We start from the raw sequence: 22,318 nt of genomic DNA, 5'->3' as shown, positions 1-22,318 counted from the left end.
TCTCTGCAATTTATTGTGGCCTTGGGCAGAGCAGTCACCATGCCAAGCTGTGATGTGGATATATTTAAAGGTGCGTATGTAGAAATTAGTAAGAGTCATTGGAAATTTTAAACTATTACTGAGTGGAAAATGAGTGAGCAGAGTGGCAGGTTGTTTAACATTTTACACATTTATTTTAGCACCATGTCGAATTTATTAAAACAAATAATTCTGATGCTTCGTCTGTCGGGGAAGCACTGCATGTCCAAAGGGATCCAAGGTTGTAAAAGGGGAAGTGGGTCTAGAAATAGCCCTGTTTCGAAAGGTTTCGGCCCGAAACGTCGCCTATTTCCTTCTCTCCATAGATGCTGCTGCACCCGCTGAGTTTCTCCAGCAATTTTGTGTACCCTGTGAGGTGGTGCATTTTGGCAAGATAAACCAGGGCAGTCTTGCACACTAAATGGCAGGGCCCTGGGGGATGTTGGAGAGCTGAAAGACCTCATGATGCAGCTGTACAAATCATTGATGAGACCACATACTCTATTGTGTGCAATTCTGGTCACTCATCCATGGGAGGTATTCTCATGAAACTAGAAAAGAAATAGAAAAAATTTGCAAGGATATTACCAGGACTTGGTTATAAGGAGGGCTTAAGTTATAAGGAGAGACTGGATATGCTGGGTTTTTCCCCTGACCTGTAGGAGGTTGTACAGTGATCTTAGAGGTGTAAAGAATCATGAGGGGCATGGGGAAAGTGGGAGATCACAGACTAGTTCCCAGGGTGAATGAGTCTAAAACTAGACGGCATTGATTAGTTGATTAGTTGAGATGGAAAGATTTAAAAGTGACCAGATGGGCCACTCTTTCACATAGAGGGAAATAGGAAATGGAACTAGCTGCCAGAAGAAGATGTAGAGGCAGGAAGAATTACAATGTTTAAAATACATTTAGATAGGTTCAAGGATTGAAAAGATGTGGGCCAAATGCAGCCAAGTGGCATTAGCTCCGACAAACATCTTTGTTGGCAGGACAAGTTGGGGTGAAGGGCATTTTTTCCATGCTATATATCTCTGTGGCTCTATATCTGCCATTGAACATACCACAGAATTGGGCATTTCATGGGTTTGAATAAGTACCATATAGGGGCATCTTGATGACCCTCATTATGTTTTCAGGCAGTGAGGGCTTTAAATGTTAACCACATTGTGTGGGACTGGAATCGCATTAAGGCAAATAAGGTGGGAACTGGCACGATCTCATTTCCAAGTGTCAAATAAGTTATTTCACAGAATTCCAATAGATGTTATTATGGATAGGAAAAGTTTTGAGGGAAATGAAGCAAATGCAAGCAAATGGGACTAGCTGAAATAGGGCAGCTTGGTCGGCATGGACGAGTTGGGCCGTAGGGCCTGTTTCCATACTGACTTAATGACCCTATAATAGTTCAATTCCTGCGACCAGCCCAAACATGTTGACTCTAATTTACCTTGATGAATTTGAACTTCTACTTATTAGATTGCCTCTCCCACACTATAGACAAGCAAATATCTGTACCCTGATATCTGTGTGCCCTGCATCACATTCATCATGTCCACATTGGAAACATTAAACTGCCTTTACAGTCACCGATGGGCAGCTTTTTATATCCGCTGAAGCATTTTGCATTGCAGCAGGGTGCAATGGTTCAATGGTGCCTTTATTGTCACATGTGCCAAGTGCAAACGCACAGGAAAATTATTTTCTTATAATCAGTCCAGTAGAGTATAACTAGACCTAAGCACATCCCTGATTAGCAATTTGTACAGAAATAGTCTATTGATCCTGCATGCAAGAGGCGCCATGTTTTGGCTCTGTTTCCAAAGTCCAATACGCGCTCTAGCTCTTATGGGCAATGCTCATTCCATGCAAGCCCCCAGGCTGCTGCGGGACTCCAGCTGCCACCTTCCTTGGTCGCGTGGATCGTCCAGTGAACTGACGTCCTCTCCCCGCCCGTCGACCTTTGGTACTCGGGGGCGCCCCCTGCAGCTGACCATGAGTGCGCCGCATTCCATCGCATCCTACGAGCATGGGCCGGCTCGGCAGCTACCCCCTGCAGGCCATGGTCCGGCGGGTTTAGTTCAGTGGAGAAGGTCAGGACAGTATTGTTCCAGAATCCATATCACTGCAAAGCTTCTGTGATGTTCCCCGCACCCTCATCCATCACTGACACCATTCCTGCACAGCGGTACTGACGTACATCATGGGTAATGTTTAAGAAAGAACTGCAGATGCTGGAAAAATCAAAGGTAGACAAAAATGCTGGAGAAACTCAGCAGCTCCCACTGAGTTTCTCCAGCATTTCTGTCTCCCTCACATCATGGGTAAAATTGTATGGCTCCATATATTCCTCGGGTACCTGAAGGGGCTCGTGAACTGACTGAAGAGCCAAGTAGAGAAACAGAGGCTGAGTTGGGTTGTGCTTGGATAGAAGGTCAGTGGCTCCCTGTGTAAACAAGTGGCCCGAATATATGCCCGTAAACCCTATGCCAACTTCCCCTCCAGCTTGCAAATCCAGTGCACAGAAAGGGATGTTTAATGGAGCGATGTAATAACACTGCTCGGGTGTGTTATAATTCTCACTGCCCAACATGTAACCAAAGTAGGAATCAAATCATCTTCCCCTCGGGAGGCATGTTTCCTTACCCATGCCCAGGTGCCTTTTCTCCACCATGTGAGTGCTTTAACCAGCCTCCTTGAGCAGCTGAGCCAGCAGTGTTTCATCCAGCGGGAGACAGTGTTGGTGGACAGGACCAGAAGGTTTCAGGCTGGAAGTTGAAGCTCCGGATGATTTATCCCCTTTTGTTTATCGTATAAGTTGTGGGAGCCCATGAAACCCTGCACATGTGTAGGACGTTGTGTTGTTAGCATTATGTCCTGTCAGACCACAGGCTATCCTGCAAGTCCTTGTCCACCAAAAGAGTGGGAAGCTGTGAAAACAGCAACCTTAGCATTGGCAATTTTCTTTCCTGTTTTCAAGTATTAATCTCTTTTTTTTCTTCTTTTCACTTTTGCAGAGGGTGATTGTCCCGGGTGGAAGTGAAGCCTTCAGATGGTTCTTCTGAGCATAGTTGCAGATCTCCTCAAGACCTCATGAAGCTTGAAAAGTCCGCGAGCAGAGAGCTAGTTCTGCACGTGTTCCTGACACAAGGCACGAGCTCCATGCTGATGGTTCTTTTTCTGTTTTTGTAGTGGGCGTATTTTTGAGCATCTTTGGTTTTATGTCAAAACTCTATGCTGGTATTATTAGGGGTGAATTTGTGCAAAAAGTCAGCTTGCATTGTATGGTGAAGAGAACTGGACAATCATTCGACCATATTGAACATTTGTGGCCAGTGCTATTGTTTATAAAACAAAACTTGTATAAGAAAGGGGGAATTAAGCAATAACCTATAGTGCAATTGTACAGATAATGAGCATGTTTTGTAGGGTAGTGAAAGATATAACAGTTTCCTAAGAGTAGATTCATTGTTCCATGGGGTGTAACAATGATTTATACTTCTTAGCATCTCCAGCTCCTGGTTTCAGATGCTTCTTTACGTCAACAGACAAAGACAACAGGACCACTGCAGTGCTGTTTGATTTTTGAAATTGGGGGACTGACTGTATAACAAATGAATAATAGCACGAAAGAGGGCATGGGGAAAGGTGTGATTCACTGGTTGTGAAGAAATCGCCTTATGTCTCCAAATACCATACAGTGTGGAGACGTATATTTAACAGGGTAATTTTCCTCATCTTTTAAAGATGCACTTTGGTGAAAAGCCTTTGAAGAATTCTCCATTTTGAGCATTGTGATATAATGGAGAGTTCGGTGATTGACCATACGAGGCACTCAGTATATTGTCTCCTGAGGATGCATCAATACAATACATCAAACCATTCACCTGGCCCAGTGTGTACATTTTGCCTCCATTTACAATTTACAGTGCTCTCCACAATGTTTGGGACAAAGATCCATCATTTATTTATTTGCCTCTGTACCCCACAATTTGAGATTTGTAATAGAAAAAATCACTTTTGGTTAAAGTGCACATTGTCAGATTTTATTAAAGGGTATTTTTATACATTTTGGTTTCACCATGTAGAAATTACATCTGTGTTTATACATAGTCTCCCAATTTCAGGGCGCCATAATGCTTGGGACACATGGCTTCACAGGTGTTTGTAGTTGTTCAGGTGTGTTTAATTGCCTCCTTAATGCAGGTATAAGAGAGCTCTCAGCACCTAGTCTTTCCTCCAGTCTTTCCATCACCTTTGGAAACTTTTATTGCTGTTTATCAATATGAGGACTAAAGTTGTGCCAATGAAAGTCAAATAAGCCATTATGAGACGAGAAACAAGAATAAAACTGTTAGAGACATCAGCCAAACCTTAGGCTTACCAAAATCAACTGTTTGGAACACCATTAAGAAGAAAGAGAGCACTGGTGAGCTTACTAATCGCAAAGGGACTGGCAGGGCCAATGAAGATATCCACAGCTGATGACAGAAGAATTATCTCTATAATAAAGAAAAATCCCCAAACACCTGTCTGACTGATCATAAACACTCTTCAGGAGTCAGGTGCGGATTTGTCAATGACCACTGTCCGCGGAAGACTTCATGAACAGAAATACAGAGGCTACACTACAGGATGCAAACCATTGGTTAGCCGCAAAAATAGGATGGCCGGGTTACAGTTTGCCAAGAAGTACTTAAAAGACCGACCACAATTCTGGATAAAGGTCTTGTGGACAGATGAGAGGAAGATTAACTTATATCAGAGTGATGGCAAGAGCAAAGTATGGAGGAGAGAAGGAACTGCCCAAGATCCAAATAATACCACCTCATCTGCGAAACACGGTGGTGGGGGTGGTATGACCTGGGCATGTGTGGCTGTTGAAGGTACTGGCTCACTTATCTTCATTGATGATACAACTGCTGGTAGCATAATGAATTCTGAAGTGTATAGACACATCCTATCTGCTCAAGTTCAAACAAATGCCTCAAAACTCATTGGCTGGCGGTTCATTCTACAGCAAGCCAATGATCCCAAACATACTGCTAAAGCAACAAAGGAGTTTTTCAAAGCTAAAAAATGGTCAATTCTTGAGAGGCCAAGTCAATCACCCGATCTGAACCCAATTGAGCATGCCTTTATGCTGAAGAGAAAACTGAAGGTGACTAGCCCCCAAAACAAGCATAAGCTAAAGATGGCTGCAATACAGGCCTGGCAGAGCATCATCAGAGAAGATACCCAGCAACTGATATTCATGAATCGCAGACTTCAAGCAGTCATAGCATGCAAAGGATATGCAACAAAATACTAAACATGACTACTTTCATTTACATGACATTGCTGTGTCCCAAACATTATGGTACCCTGAAATGGGAGGATTGTGTATAAACACAGCTGTAATTTCTACATGGTGAAACCAAGATGTCTAAAAATGGCCTTTATTAAAATCTGACATTGTGCACTTTAAACGCATGTGTTTTTTTTTTCTATTACAAATCTCAAATTGTGGTGTACAGAGGCAAATAAATAAATGATGGGTCCTTGTCCCAAACATTATGGGCACTGTATAAGATGGGATGATCCTTTTATGTTGGAAGAGCTTGCTGTACTTGTTTAATCATTTTCTGTGACAGATTATTTAATGAGGGCAGTTTAGTGGTTAATGCACGGGCCTCTCAGCTCTTAAATCTTGGGCACTGATCCAGCTCCAATGAATAATTAAAGCTCTCTCTCTTTCACTCTCACTCTCTTTCCCTCTCTTTCCCTCTATCTCCCTCTATCCCTCTCTCTCCCCCTGTCCCTCTCTCTCTCCATTTCTCTCTATCCCTCCCTCTCTCTCTCTCTCCCCCCCTCTCTCTCCCCCTCTCCCTCTGTCTCTCCATCTCCGTCTCTCTGTCTCTCCGTCTCCGTCTCCGTCTCTTCGACTGTCTCTCCGACTCCGTCTCTGTCTGTGTATCTCTCTCTGTGTCTGTGTTTCTCTCTCTCTTTGTCTCTCTCTCTCTGTCTCTCTCTCTCTTTCTCTCTCTCTCTCTCTCGGTCTATCTGTCTCTCCCTCTCTCTGTCTCTCTATCTCTCTCTGTCTCTGTCTCTCTGTGTCTCTTTCTGTCTCAGTCTCTCTCTCTCCCTATCTCTCTGTCTGTCTCTCTCTCTCTCTCGCTCTCTCTCTCTCTCTCTGTCTCTGCCTCTCTGTCTGTCTCTCTCTGTGCCTCTCTCACTCTCTGTGTCTGTCTCTGTCTCTCTACCAATAGTATGGACTCTAAATGTAAGATGAATATATGTGCACTGAATTTATGCATTTTCTGCTAAGTGCAAACCATGGGAAATATTGTCCATAATTGGACTCCTCTCACTTTGAGTCAATGGGCATGGTTGGTGTAGGAAAGAAAACTATTCCACCTGTTTGAGTTGGGCACATCCTTCAGATTTGGAAGTACAACTCTTTGGAATTGCAGGCACCAAGTTGGGGCAGTGTGGTGGAAGTTTCCCGTGCAATTGGCTCCTTCTTGCTGCACTCAGGTGACAGCTTTGTTACTCACTATCAAAGTTGGCATCTTAATGGGCCTGTCCCACTTAGGCGACTTTTTAGACGACTGCAGGTCGCCACATGTTCGCGGGTGGTTGCCGGGTAGTCGCCTTCATGGTCGGGAGGAGTTCCCGCATTCTGGAAACTAGTCGCGGCCTCAATATGGTGCAAATTTTTCAACATGTTCAAAAAATAACGGCAGGAAGTCACCATGGAGAGTAGCGAGAATTCTCGTGCCGTAGGTGGGTTGCCAGGAAGTCGAAGGTTGTCGCAGGTTCTCGTAGGTTGTAGCCGGTGCTGACCGGTAAATTTCATTGGCTCATTGGGGAAAAAAAACGTAAGCAGTAGTTTTCAGAACCAAGGATAACCGACCGGTAATGTTAATGTCCGCCGAGCTTCACAGTCATCGGCAGTCGCCTGAAAAATCGCCTAAGTCGGATAGGCCCATAAAGGTCAAAAGAAAGCAACTTAGATGTGCTTGAGATACATCTTACACGCAGCATCGGTATGGTGTGCGGATGTGTGGGTGGGTGGTAATGGTCATTTTGCCGCTGCACAAAGGCTATTTATCCTCCTGGTTGTGTTTGTCAAACCTGCTTCATTAAAAATTGAAATAAATGACGTTATGTATTCATTTGGAAAGCTGTTTAGTAGAGCTGAAGGTTTTTCTCGGCGTTTCTCATCGTGGTCGAAACGCAAGACAAAGCAGTAAATCTGAATTAAAATTGAGTGGTGACACAGGGTCGCCCCCTGATGCATGGACTTGTCTTTTCTCTTCACAGGGTCACTGATGGCTCTGCATTTTGTGCATTTCCTGTATTTTTTTCTAGTTTGTCTCTATGTCCTGGTACATGGGAACCTTGACAGTGACTGTCTGCAGGTGCACGTTTGCAGCAGAAGTTGCATGCTATATTCGTTTTCACTGACTTTTTTGAAATAGCTAAGATCAATTGTTGCTGAATGTGAATTTAGTTGTCTGTTGTTTCCCGTACAGTCTGGGTCAAGATGTTTGTGCGGCATTGTTTTATCAAACAAAAGCTATTTTTGTAACTGATTTTGTGAGTAGTTTTAACATGCACCCAAATAAAGTGTGATACAATCACCAGCTCATGCAGTCAGGTGTCTTTTTAGTTTTTTTTCTTGCGTTTCTGATGTTGGTAGGAGAAACCTGCGTTGATACAGCACCTTTCGCAACCCCAGTCATGCAAGGTGACGCAAAAGATTGCCAATGCTGGAAACCTGAGCAAAACACACTGCTGCTGGAACTCGGTGGCCCAGTCAGCGTCTTTGAGAGGAGATGGACAGACGTTGTTTCGAGTCAGGATCCTTCTTCAGATATCTAAAGGATTTTACGTCCAATGAAGTATGTTGGAAGCAAAGTCTCCATTCTACTATAGGGAAAGACAGGCAATAATTTCAGCATATTCAATTATTAATATTTCATTGCATGTAACATTGATACTTACCTGTCATCTCCAATATTTGTTTTTCTCCAAAATTCCGTCACTGAATGGGTTCCAGCATTCGGTCAGTCTACTGTTCCCCATTGTCCTCACTGAAACTGATCATCTGGTGGGATGGACAAAGGGTGGTCTATTCTAGATAGATGCTAGAGCTAAGCTTCTACCTGTTATGTGTGTTCGAATGAGCTAAAACCATCTTTCCCCCTTTCCAGTTCCAGGCTCTTCAGCCAGGTTTTCAATCTTGTTGACAGGCCAAACACTAACCAAACCAAAACCAGTCTGAAGAAGGGTCTCTACTGGAAATGTCACCCATTCCTTCTATCCAGAGATGCTGCCTGTCCCGCCGAGTTACTCCAGCATTTTGTGTCTACCCTGAAACAAGGTTGTAAATGATATTTTGACTTGACCAAACACCACTGGATTTTAAATTCTCTACAACAATTGACATGGTTGTCCCAGCATCCATCTCTGGCATTGATCACATTGGCCTGCTGGGTGACGTTGCTTGCAATTTAATCCACCTCTTCTTTTGGATCATAGCCAGAACTTCCCACACAATTACCTATGAGTTGCCTTCCTCTGCACCTGCTTGCTTGATGACATTAGCTGGAGACATGAAAGTAGTTTCAGTATTTTTTTTGTTCCACTGCCCGACCATGCCTTCTCACTGTGTAAGTTGTCAGACTGCATCTCCAGATGCTTCAAGGTAAGGAATAGGAAAGTTGAATACAATAAACCCATTTAAAACTAAATTCCTAGCATTTCTCCTGACCTTGTCTCTGACCACTCTCTGCATATTTTCGGATGGAACTGGACTGTCTCTAACCTCACAGTTCTCCACCTAGAACATATACCAGTTTAGTTTAGAGATACAACATGGAAATACATCATTGGGTCCACCCTGACCATCGATCACCCGTATATGAGTTCCATGATATTCCACTTTCGCATCCGACACAGTAGGGGCAATTTACAGAAGCCAATTAACCTACAAACCACCACGTCTGCAAACCTGGATGTGGAAGGAAACCGGAGTACCTGGAGAAAACCCACACGGTCACACAGAGAATGTACATATTCTGCACAGCCAGCACCTGTAGTCAGGATCGAACCCTGGTCTCTGGCGCTGTGAGGCAGCAACTCTACTGCTGTGTACAGCCCAGGAACCAGCCTTTTGGCCCACATTGTCATGCCGAATATGATGTCAGGTTAAACTAATGTACTCTGCCTGCATTAAATCCACATCCCTGCAGACTCTGCATATCAGTGTGCCTACCGAAACGCCCCTTCACTGCCACAATCACTGAACTGAGCTAACTACTAATAACCCTTCTAGGATAAACACCACTCATCTTCATCTCATTGGCCATCTCTACCCCGTCTGCTGCCGTAACCTTCATCTATGCAACACCTCGCGCTTATATGCATTAAACTCCATCAACCAATCCTTACCCTACTTGATCAAGTTGCTGCTGTAATATTTGATAACCATCTTCATTATCTTTGATACCACCCACTTTAGTGTCATTTGTGAACTTACCTATCATATCTTCCACATTCTCATGCAAATCATTGATATAAACCACAAACAGCAATGGGCTGAGCACGGACCTCTGAGGTACACCACTGGTCACAGGCCTCCAGCCCGAAAAAAACAACATTCACCATCATGGTCTACATCCTTGCATTAAGCTAATTCTCTATCAAGTCAGCTTGCTCTTAATGGATCCTTATATTTTTCCTTAAAATTTAGGGGCAAAATAGTAAGGAAAAATAAATGAAAACAGACGTACTCAGTGTAGAGTTATGGCCTAGAATTCACTACCTCTGGTTGATGGATGCACAGTCTATTGATGCATGAGTGGCACAGTGGCGCTGCGGTAGAGCAGCTGCCTGACCGAGCCAGAGACCCGGGTTCAATCCTGACCACTGCTGCTATCTGTGCGGAGTTTGTACCTTCTCCTTGTGATCACGCGGGTCCTGTTTCCATACTGTTTCTTTGAACCAAACTTTCAAAAGGAAATTGGATGGGTACAGACACAAAATGTGCAGATTTTGGGAGAAATGTGTGTATTGAAACAACTGCTCGAACTGTACCCAGTATGGACTTGTTGGGCCAAATGGCCTTCAATGCTGTATCAATTTTCTAATTCTACAGGGAGAGTTTATCCCTATACTGCCTTAAGAACAGACTATGTGATTGGCAGTGAGTTGGCATTAACCGAAGAGGAATGGGTATGAAAACCTATTAGTCATTCTACACCACGAGCCTCATACATATTGATTCTTGACACGAAACTGCAGTACAACCCCCTGGGAATGATTTAATTTAGCAGGGTTCACTGTGACGAGGTCACGGAGTGAATGAAGATTAGCTGTGGACCTCTCCAGCATCAAATGCATAAGCACGTTGCAGCCGTTAATGCCTGTGAGAGGAAGGAGGGCAAGGGGGGGGGGGGGGGGTGGGAAGGGTGGAGAGGCAGAGAGAGAGAGAGAGCAAGCCAAGAGAGATAAAGTAAGAGGGAGAGAGAGAGAGACAGACAGACAGCAGGGGGGATATTGAATCTCAGAAAAAAACAGAAGGGGGGAGAGTATGATAGAAAAGGAAACCCAAGAAAAGAACAGAGCAACAAAGAAAAGAAGAGGCTAAAAGGATAGAGATTCCGAGAGATAAAGGGAAACACAAACAGGCAGATACAGATCAAAGACGTAGAAGCACAGGGGAGAAAGAAAAACCAGAGAAACAAAGAGGCAAAGAGCAGACAGAAACTGACAGGCAGGCAAAGCAAAGCAGAAAACGGCAGCGATGCTGGGGTACAGAAAGGGGGAGAGAAAAATAACAGGGACAGACTAAGGGTAGAAAGATTTGGAGTGGGTTAGAACGAGGAACATACAAACACAGCTCACTTGATTCTACCCCCATTAATCCTAGTGACTTGAAACGCATTTGATTGTAACCATCCTTTCCTCATTTCTTCAGATCAAACATTTGCTAACATTTCTATTTCAGCAATCTACGGCTGAGACTTCAACTATAAACTGTCTTGGCTTTTAGCACAATTTGTTTGAAAAACATTTGAAATGAATTAAATGTGTTGAATTTAACACAAAAAGAGGGCAAAGTGCCGATGCAGTTGGAAATGTGAAATCACAATAGGCATGTGATGGCTTTTAAGAGTTTTTTTTAATTTGACCAAAAGTTGTGTTTCTGTACAGATGTTTCCACTTTCATTTAGAAACATAGAAACATAGAAAATAGGTGCAGGAGGAGACCATTCGGCCCTTCGAGCCAGCACCGCCATTCAGTGTGATCATGACTGATCGTCCCCTATCAATAACCCGTGCCTGCCTTCTCCCCATATCCCTTGACTCCACTAGCCCCTAGAGCTCTATCTAATGCCCCTGTCCCACTTAGGAAACCTGAACGGAAACCTCTGGAGACTTTGCGCCCCACCCAAGGTTTCCGTGCGGTTCCCGGAGGTTGCAGGTGGTTGCCGGAGGTTGCAGTTAGTGGAAGCAGGTAGGGAGACTGACAAAAACCTCCGGGAACCACACGGAAACCTTGGGTGGGGCACAACATCTCCAGAGGTTTCCGTTCAGGATTCGTAAGTGGGATAGGGGCATACCTCTCTTAAATCCATCCAGTGATTTGACCTCCACTGCCCTCTGTGGCAGGGAATTCCATAAATTCACAACTCTCTGGGTGAAAAAGTTTTTTCTCACCTCAGTCTTAAATGACCTCCCCTTTATTCTAAGACTGTGGCCCCTGGTTCTGGACTCGCCCAACATTGGGAACATTTTTCCTGCATCTAGCTTGTCCAGTCCTTTTATCATTTTATATGTGTCTATAAGATATCCCCTCATCCTTCTAAACTCCAGTGAATACAAGCCTAGTCTTTTCAATCTTTCCTCATATGACAGTCCCACCATCCCAGGGATCAATCTCGTGAACCTACGCTGCACTGCCTCAATCACAAGGATGTCCTTCTTCAAATGAGGAGACCAAAACTGTACACAATACTCCAGATGTGGTCTCACCAGAGCCCTATACAACTGCAGAAGAACCTCTTTACTCCTATACTGAAATCCTCTTGTTATGAAGGCCAACATTCCATTAGCTTTCTTCACTGCCTGCCGTACCTGCACGCCAACTTTCAGTGCCCGGTGTACAAGGACACCCAGGTCTCGCTGTACCTCCCCCTTACCACACACACACTAACCACCCCCTCGGGGGGGGGGGGGGGGGGGGGGCAGCTCGCAGCGCAGACACAGCACGCAGTGTCATTGAGACTTCATCAGCCAAAGCCTTTCGGTTTTTATTTTCAAAGACATTTCAGATTCTTGAACATTTTTATTAATAACTGAAGAAATAATGCACAAAATTTGCAGGTAAGCCGATTTTTGACTTCAGGGGATAAATCTCTATCGGAATATGTAAACATTTCCCGTTAGCGCGTCATTTCTTCGAGTAGATACACGCACACACACACACACACACACACACACACACACACACACACACACACACCCACACCCACACCCACACCCACACCCACACACCCACACACCCAAACACCCACACACCCAAGATCAGAGTTTTATGGTTATAAGAATTTGGACAGGGACATTGATAGAAAATATTTAGAATATGGGCCAAACACAGACAAATGGGATTAGCTCAGGTACACACCTTGGTCAGCATGTTCATGTTGAACCAAAGTGTCTGTTTCTGTGCTATAAACCTCTATGAACCCATGAATCCAGCCTGTTTAATTTTTCTCATAATCCCATCATCCTCCAACATTTTACCACTCATTTAAATTCTAACCTCCAAACCTGCATATTTTTGGGGATGTGGGAGGAAACTTGAGCACCTGGGGGAAACCCATGCAATCACAGGGAAGACATGCAAACTCCACACAGTCAGCACTGCAGATCTGGAGCTGCAAGCCATTTTTGATGTTTATGATTTTTGATGATTTGAACAAAGCAAATCAGTCTGGTCCGACATTCAATCTATCAAAGGGTTAGTAATACTGCTGAAGATATAAGTTTAGTTTATTGTCACGTGTACCATAGAGTCATACAGCGTGGAAACCGGCCCTTCAGCCCAACTTCCCCACACCTGGAAACATGTCCCAGCTACACTAGTCCCACCTGCCTGCATTTGGTCCATATCCCTCCAAACCTGTCCTATCAATGTACTTGGGGGCGTCTGACGAAGGGTTTTGGCCCGAAACGTTGCCTATTTCCTTCGCTCCATAGATGCTGCTGCACCCGCTGAGTTTCTCCAGCATTTTTGTGTACTATCAATGTACTTGTCTATCTGTATCTTCAATGCTGGGATAATCCCAACCGCAACTACCTCCTCTGGCAGCCGGTTGCATATACCCACCACCCTTTGTGTGAAAACGTTACCCCTCAGTTTCCTAATAAATCTTATCTCCCTTCACCTTAAACCTATGTCCTCAGGTCCTCAATTCACCTACTCTGGGCAAGAGACTGTGCATCTACACAATCTATTCCTCTCATGATTTTATACAACTCTGTAAGATCACCCCTCTTCCTCCTGCGCTCCAAGGAGTCCCAGCCCACTCAACCTCTCCCTATAGCTCAGACCCTCTAGTCCTGGCAACATTCTTGTAAGCCGTCTCTGAACCCTTTCCACCTTGACAATATCTTTCCTATAACATGGTGCCCAGAACTGAACACAATACTCTAAATGCGGCTTCACCAACATCTTATGCAACTGCAACATGATCTCCCAACTTCTATACTCAATACTCTGTCTGATGAAGGCTAATATGCCAAAAGCCTTTTTGATCATCCTATCTACCTGTGATTCCACCTTCAAGGAACCATTCACCTGCACTCCTAGATCCCTCTGCACTACAACACTCCCCAGAGGCATACCATTCTCTGCGTAAGTCCTGCCTAAGTTAGACTTCCCAAAATGCAACACCTCACATTTCTCTGTATTAAATTCCATCAACCATTCCTCAGCCCAACTATCCAATCGATCAAGATCCTGCTGCAATTTTTCACAACCACCATCACAATTTGCAAAACCACCTACTTTTGTATCATCAGCAAACTTGCTAATCTTGCAATGTATATTCTCATCCACATCATTGATATAGATTACAAACAATAATGAGGCCAGCACCAAACCCTGAGGCATACCACTAGTCACAGACCTCCAGTCTAAGAAGCAACCTTCCACCATCACCCTCTGCTTCCTTCCGTGTAGCCAATGTTCTATCCATGGAGCTATCTCTCCTTGGATCCCATGCGATCTAACCAGAGCAGCCTACCATGCGGAACCAAGGTGCAGTGAAAAGCTTTTGTTGCATGCTAACCAGTCAGCAGAAAAGACAATACACGATTACAATAGACAATACATGGAACCTTGAGCATCAATCAATCTGCTGGAGGAACTCAGCTGGTTGAGCAGCATCTGTGGGGGGAAGATAATCGTTGATATTTCAGGTCAAAATCCCTCATCACGGTCACAAAACCCAAACCTAATTTCCAACATTTGGAAAGGCAGGATATATCATGGGTCTCAATGGCACTCTAATCAAGTCTATTATCAAAGGAACAAAAGTAAAATGCTTAATTCTCAGCAGAGCAAGCAGCATTGGTTTCTGTTTTCATTTGAAACGGTCGGAAGATCTTGAGACTTTACCTCTTCAGAACTCGAGCCCTGCAACCTTGTTACCCCTGTCCCCTACACTTACCTTGCTGGCCTGAGATAGGCTGACGGGGATTGCCACACTGCACCAGATGATGACCCAAAGTCAAAACTAACCTGCTAATGGAGATTTAAGTGGGCAGAAAGTGGATAAACCAATGGTCCAGTTGAGAGATACAGACTCTACTGTATGTGTCTCGATATAGCCCTAAGGCAGATAATGGAAAGTCTCTATTATGCTGTACTAAAAAGATGTTTTCTAAACATGAATATTGTTTGAAAGTTTCACTGATCTGCAGAATATCACGGTACCCAGTTTTACATATAATTCCCACAATCAATTTTTGAGCACCTGCCCAGGACATTTTTTTTAGTTAATTGTACATTCTTTCCTTCATACAGCCAAGAACCATTTCACAGTTATTTAAATAATTTAACATGATTTATTTTTAATTGAACTCTCAGTATGATTTCACCCTGAGCCAATATTAGAACATTTATCTTTTTATAATTTCCGAATCCAGCCGTGAAACTCAGTTGATAGCAGGAGTTGGAAGGAGCATGCATTTAGGCAGCATTTTATCATCTCTTCATGACATGCAGAAACATTTCACAGGTAATGAACCACCTCTGAGTGTAATATCTGTCTGAGTGTAATATCTGTTGTAATGGAGCAGCCCCTTCAGGTACAGAAAGATGCCACAATCCACAGACTTATGAATCAAAGAATATAACTTCTTATTTTCATACTTCTTTCATAATCTTAGGCCAATGAGATAATTACAATGTGTAGTTGCAGACATAATCTAAGGACAAGAAGATTAGTTTACAGATAGCAAAGTACCACAATGATGTGACAATGCTTAGATAATCTGTTTTAGCGATATATTTGTGAAATGATAAATGCTGGCCCTACACCAGGCAGAATTAGCCTGCTCTTCTCTGATAGTGCCTGGGAACGTCTATATCTACCTGAGAGAACAAATTAGCTTTAACATCGTGTGCAAGAAAAACAAAACTCCCAAAAGTGCCCACTCTCTGGGTACTGCATCAAAGCTGGATCAGTGACTGAAGGAATAATGCTGTCATACTGTATATATAAATGATTTGGATGTAAATGTAGATGATCTGGTTAGCAAATTTACAGATGAAACCAAGGTTGTTGGAGTTTGGGGCACTGAGGAAGGCTGTCAAAGTATACAGTGAGATATAGATCAGCTACAGAAATAGGTGGAAAAACTGGCAGGTGAAGTTTAATCCAAGCTAGTGGGAAGTGTTGCATTTAGGTATGTCGAATGTAGATGGAAATGTAATCCAAGCAAGAGTGAGGTTTGGGCATTATGAGGAGGTTGAATGTAAAGGAAAGTATACAATTAAAGGTAGTTAATAGAAGTTATGATGCTCTGTAAAGATGGTTAGGCAGCATTTTGGAGCAAAGCTTGCAGTTCTGGTTGCCCCATTACAGGAAGGATGTGGAGGCTTTCGAGAGGGGGCAAAATAGGTTTTTCCAAAATGCTGCCTGGATTAGAGGGTATTGGCTATACCGGAGAGGTTGGACAGCCTAGGATTGTTGTCTCTGTATTAGAGGATACCTGACAGAAGTATATAACATTCTTAGAGGCATAGATGAGATGGACAGTCAGAGCTTCTTTCTCAGGTTGGAAATGTAAAGTGCGTAGCTTTGAGGTGAGAGAGGCAAAGTTTAAAGGAGGTGTGCTGGGGATGTTTTTTACGTAGAGGATGGTGACTTCATGGAAAGGGTGGTGGTGGATGCAATAGAAGTATTTAAAAGGCTTTTAGACAGGCATCTGGATATACAGAGAATGGAGGGATATGGATCATGTGCTAGCAGATGTGATTAGTTTATATTGGCATCATATTTCACACTGACATTGTGGGCCAAAGGGCCTGTTCCTGTGCTGTACTGTTCTGTGTTCTATGTTCTATGACATTGATAGGATCTGCTGATCTTTCCAAGTTGTGACGCAGGATTCTTTCACATTTGCCAGACCTGTGAGGCATAGCCTTGGCATAGTCCCTTCCCCAAAAGACAACACATCAGACATCGGCTGCAAAATGCTGAAGTGCCAGCTGAGATTATGTAACTGAGCTCTGGAGTGGGCTCAACAATTTAGCTGCCAACATAGTCCAACCAAAATCATTTTGGGAAATTCAATTCTGTGAATTGAGCAAGTAACAAGAGTCCCCACTTCATACAGTGACTACATATTGAATTAATAATGTCAAAGAAATTCAAAGTGATTTTGAAAAAAAAATTGACCTCAGTATTGTTTCACAATAGAATTGGGATAGATAGGTACATAAGGCAGCAATGACATGGCGGGCCAAAAGCCCTGTTTCTCTGTTGTACAACTCTGTGAGATGACATGTTTATTATTCTTCATTAAATTATTTCGGTTATTTTTTTAATTTCATCGAAGCCACGTTAGTCGTGTTTCATAGAGCAAGAGAGTTTCAGAGCCGGACAGCCCAGAAAAAGGTTCATCAGTCCACCATGTTCACGCCAAAGATCATGTATCCATTTGCACTAATCCCCTATACCAGCAGTTGGTCTGTAGCCACTTGTACAATATACAATTCAATTTATTGTCATTTGGACCCCTTGAGGTCCAAACGAAATGTCGTTTCTGCAGCCATACATTACAAAACAAAAAGACCCGAGACACAACACAGTTTACACAAACATCCATCACATCGTTGTGATGGAAGGCAAAAAAAACTTATCTCTCCACTGCACTCTCCCCCCCCCCCCCCCCCCCGATGTCAGAGTCAAAGTCAAAGCCCCCGGCTGGCGATGGCGATTGTCCCGCGGCCATTAAAGCCACGCCGGGTGATGCAAGGCCGCACACCGGGTCTTGTTGGTAGAGCCCCCGGCGTGCGCTCGCAGAGTCCCGCGGCCATTCCAAGCCACGCGGGGCGGTGCTGTAAGGCCCCGCTCCAGGTGCTCTTCAACCCCGCAACTCGGGCGGGAGAAGTCGCCGTTGCGGAAGCCCCGAAAAGCGGTCTCCCAGCAGGGACCCGCGGGCTCCCGGTGCCGCCGTCCGCCAAACCCACAGTGTTTAATATTGTGTCAGCCTGGACATCTGTCTTCAGATTACTTGGAGTGGAACTTGAAATTACAACTTTTTGACTGAGTGGAGCAAGTTCAAACCAACTGGGCAAGGTTGGCGGGGGCTGGGAGCCGAGGGGAGGGATTTCAAGCCTAACGCCTCAGCAGTTCAAAACACTCAGGTCACCTCCTGCCCTGGCACACCGGGAGATGACCAGTCATTAAACTGCAGCAGCAAGAACTCCCGGCTGTATCCAGTGAAGCCATTTGTAAGATGCACATGATGGACCCCAAAAATGTCACCACATCCCAATTATATTTCCATCAAGTAGCCTGCCTAGGTAAATTGGTGAGGAGTCCTCACTGGATCCAGATCAGTATCAAAATAGACTGGAGACAAAAAAGCCATTATATAAGTTAATCTTTTCAATTCACTTTTTCTTCTTTGTGGAACCCCTAATTTTGCCTCCATTAGAAACATAGAAACATAGAAAATAGGTGCAGTAGTAGGCCATTCGGCCCTTCGAGCCTGCACCGCCATTCAATATGATCATGGCTGATCATCCAACTCAGTATCCTGTACCTGCCTTCTCTCCATACCCCCTGATCCCTTTAGCCACAAGGGCCACATCTAACTCCCTCTTAAATATAGCCAATGAACTGGCCTCAACTACCTTCTGCGGCAGAGAATGCCAGAGATTCACCACTCTCTGTGTGAAAAAAGTTTTCCTCATCTCGGTCCTAAAAGATTTCCCCCTTATCCTTAAACTGTGACCCCTTGTTCTGGACTTCCCCAACATCGGGAACAATCTTCCTGCATCTAGCCTGTCCAACCCCTTAAGAATTTTGTAAGTTTCTATAAGATCCCCCCTCAATCTTCTAAACTCTAGCGAGTACAAACCGAGTCTATCCAGTCTTTCTTCATATGAAAGTCCTGACATCCCAGGAATCAGTCTAGTGAACCTTCTCGGTACTCCCTCTATGGCAAGAATGTCTTTCCTCAGATTAGGAGACCAAAACTGTACGCAATACTCCAGGTGTGGTCTCACCAAGACCCTGTACAACTGCAGTAGAACTTCCCTGCTCCTATACTCAAATCCTTTTGCTATGAATGCTAACATACCATTTGCCTTCTTCACTGCCTGCTGCACCTGCATGCCTACTTTTAATGACTGGTGTACCATGACACCCAGGTCTCGTTGCATCTCCCCCTTTCCTTATCGGCCACCATTCAGATAATAGTCTACTTTCCTGTTTTTGCCACCAAAGTGGATAACCTCACATTTATCCACATTATACTGCATCTGCCATGCATTTGCCCACTCACCCAGCCTATTCAAGTCACCTTGCAGCCTCCTAGCATCCTCCTCACAGCTAACACTGCCCCCCAGCTTCGTGTCATCTGCAAACTTGGAGATGCTGCATTCAATTCCCTGGTCCAAATCATTAATATATATCGTAAATAGCTGGGGTCCCAGAACTGAGCCTTGCGGTACCCCACTAGTCATTGCCTGCCATTCTGAAAAGGACCCATTTACTCCTACTCTTTGATTCCTGTCTGCCAGCCAGTTCTCTATCCATATCAATACTGAACCCCCAATACCGTGTGCTTTAAGTTTGTATACTAATCTCTTATGTGGGACCTTGTCGAAAGCCTTCTGAAAGTCCAGATATACCACATCCACTGGTTCTCCCTTATCCACACTACTAGTTACATCCTCGAAAAATTCTATAAGATTTGTCAGACATGATTTACCCTTCATAAATCCATGCTGACTTTGTCCAATGATTTCACCACTTTCCAAATGTGCTGCTATCCCATCTTTAATAACTGATTCTAGCAGTTTCCCCACTACCGACGTTAGACTAACTGGTCTGTAATTACCCCTTTTCTCTCTCCCTCCCTTTTTAAAAAGTGGTGTTACATTAGCTACCCTCCAATCCTCAGGAACTACTCCCGAATCTAAAGAGTTTTGAAAAATTATCACTAATGCATCCACTATTTCTGGGGCTACTTCCTTAAGTACTCTGGGATGCAGCCTATCTGGCCCTGGGGATTTATCGGCCTATAATCCATTCAATTTACCTAACACCACTTCCCGGCTAACCTGGATTTCACTCAGTTCCTCCATCTCATTTGACCCCCGGTCCCCTGCTATTTCCGGCCCTAAACATTCCTATTGTTTAGGGCCCTCTTCAGTTTTAGTTTAGTTTAGAGATACAGCATGGAAACATGCCCTTCACCCAATCCATATCGCCCAGCGATCCCCGCAGCACCACCATGCCTCTTGTTAAGACAGTTGACTCAGCCATTTACCAGACCCTCCAAAATTGTGACTATCAACTTCCTTCTGCTGTGAATGGCATGGGAAGCCAGCCAGTGGGATTTAAGTCATTAAATACCCCACAAATCGATTCTTCAGGCCTCCCTTCATTGAGGACTGAGAGAAAAACATACATCAAACAAATGCTATTCCACAATTAAAATTGTGGCTTTTGTTTTCTGTTCAATGACAGAGAAATTTAATGAGAAACACAATTACAGTGGTAGAGGTGTGGTCTGAATGTTAGGAGGAGGGCAGGAGAGATTCTAATTATTTCAATGGCAAGCTTTCATTCTAGTGGCTCATTTCTTGATTGTCTGACCCTGGCTTTTAATTGAGTATAAACTTACTAAATACAGGAATCTTATCAACAGCCTTTCTTGAGTTTGTAAAACTTAAACGCCAGAAAGATGATGTGTGGAAAAGAAGAGAATTATAAAATTGGAATTAGAATAAAAATCAGAATTAAATTTTAAATGCTACCATATGACATTCCTGATGGGAAGGTAAGCATGAACATTTGATGAACTCAGGGCCTGATTATTGGCAAAGGCAGGGTTACTGCATAGAGATATAGTTGAAAATTATTATCCGAGTGTGAGAAGCAAGGTTCTTACTTAGTCAATGCAAGTCAGCTCAGGTAAACCTATCTTGTGGAAACATAAATCTAAGAAAAGCGTAGTGTTAACTCACTAACGAAATATACAGAGGCTGTTATCCCAGCAACTTGTGCTGATGAAAAGGTCAGCTTTCTCCTCACAAACGGTCAGACTCAACTAGATGTACTCAATTAGCAGAATCTGACTCACAGGCTCCTCGGCTGTTTCACACGTAGCAGGCTTGAGATGTGACAGGAATCCCAAACCTAACACTCACGAGAGATTTGACCTCAATTGAGCTGGCTCCAAATTGGCATCTCTCACCACTGCCTCCAGCCAGGGAGGGTCAGGGGAAATCGGCTTATCTGAATGTGCAGCCTGTAATCGAAGGGACTCAGGAGGGGGCTGGGCTAGCTTGCACTCAGCTAATGCATGTAAGACAAAGTATAAAGATTGTAAGGGTCAACCAGGCCCCCGGGTTATCATCTATGGGAAAGTGGGGTTTAATTCCGAGGCTCACCTCCATTGATTCTATCAGGCCTAGGTTTAATTTTTTTAGCCTGTGCCTTTCACTCTTCAGCAGCTGTATCTGTGCTTTGTCAAGACCAGACATCAGTGAAGTAAACAAGACTATTGATTTTTCCCATTAGCCCGAACATTTCATCAAAGGCTTTACTTTACTAAATTGTGATGCGTGCCACCAGCCCAACACTTTTATGAGCACTTTTACACTCAGTTCTATTCTATAATAAAGGCTCTGCAGTTATTAAGACTGTAAATTAATTTACATGTTAACATTGGAACAGAGACAGCTCAAAGACTGTAGTAGAACTCTTTTAGGATTGTGGAAGATTTTGCAAAGTGGAGATTTTGCAGTGGAGAAAAATTGTTCCCACTGGTTGAAAAACTGTAACAAGAATGCATTTCATTAAAAGGTTGAGGAGAATGATTATATAATGGAGCACTTCACCTCAACGTACCCTTGAAGTAGCGACTGCAAGATATCTGAAGCGGAACTGGATAAGGAATTGAAAGGTTAAAGTAGGAAACAATACACGATAGTTTCCTTGCATAATTAAGTTGATAATGCTTTCACCATCAAGTTAGGAGGTTCCAGTTTCAAGTCCCACACCAAAGAATTGAGCACACCAAAGGATTAAGGTGTCAGTCCTGTCAGAGGAACTGTCACTTGGCTGAGCCTCTGGTCTGTCTCTCGGATGGAATGCACTGCCCGAGTGGGAGGTGGGAGCAAGTGCTGTCACAACATTTAAGAAACATTTAGACGAGTATTTGGCATAGAAGGCTGCAGACCAAAAGGAATGAATTTAAATGGGGTCTTGATGGTGAACATGGAAACATTGTGCCAAAGGGCGTGTTTCTGTGCTGCGGGTCTCTGAGACTTCGCAAGGTGCTGTTTTGAAGAAGAATGGGGAATGACCCCTCTGAGGCCAAGTCAATATTTATCCTGATCAACAAACATCATTAAAAGAAACATCATTATTTATTTGCTATTACAGGATCTTGCTATCCACAGATTTCCACACTGCAATAGAAACTATACTAGTAACTTCTACCACAGAAACTACTCCAACAGTAACTACAACTAGAACTACTACTGGAACTAATGCAA

At 43.8% G+C, this 22,318-nt stretch overlaps 1 protein-coding gene across 2 annotated transcripts in view; it reads left to right on the top strand.

Annotated features, from left to right (window-relative positions):
• Positions 1 to 22,318, top strand: part of LOC116971093 (CXXC-type zinc finger protein 4-like) — a 191,291-nt gene that overhangs the window by 65,146 nt on the left and 103,827 nt on the right. Inside the window, exon 2 of one of the 2 annotated variants that reach the window (XM_033017927.1) lies at positions 3,033 to 4,022. The exons of the other annotated variant lie outside the window; for it this stretch is intronic. Within the exon in view, the coding sequence (XP_032873818.1) occupies positions 3,033 to 3,080 (48 nt within the window). The 3' untranslated portion in view covers positions 3,081 to 4,022. Of the gene's footprint in view, positions 1 to 3,032; positions 4,023 to 22,318 lie in introns of those variants that run through there. 2 annotated transcript variants of the gene reach the window in all.

Source organism: Amblyraja radiata, chromosome 3 (genome assembly GCF_010909765.2).
Source record: "Amblyraja radiata isolate CabotCenter1 chromosome 3, sAmbRad1.1.pri, whole genome shotgun sequence".
NCBI classification, from domain to species: domain Eukaryota; kingdom Metazoa; phylum Chordata; class Chondrichthyes; order Rajiformes; family Rajidae; genus Amblyraja; species Amblyraja radiata.
This window is presented reverse-complemented; position numbering and strand designations above follow the sequence as displayed.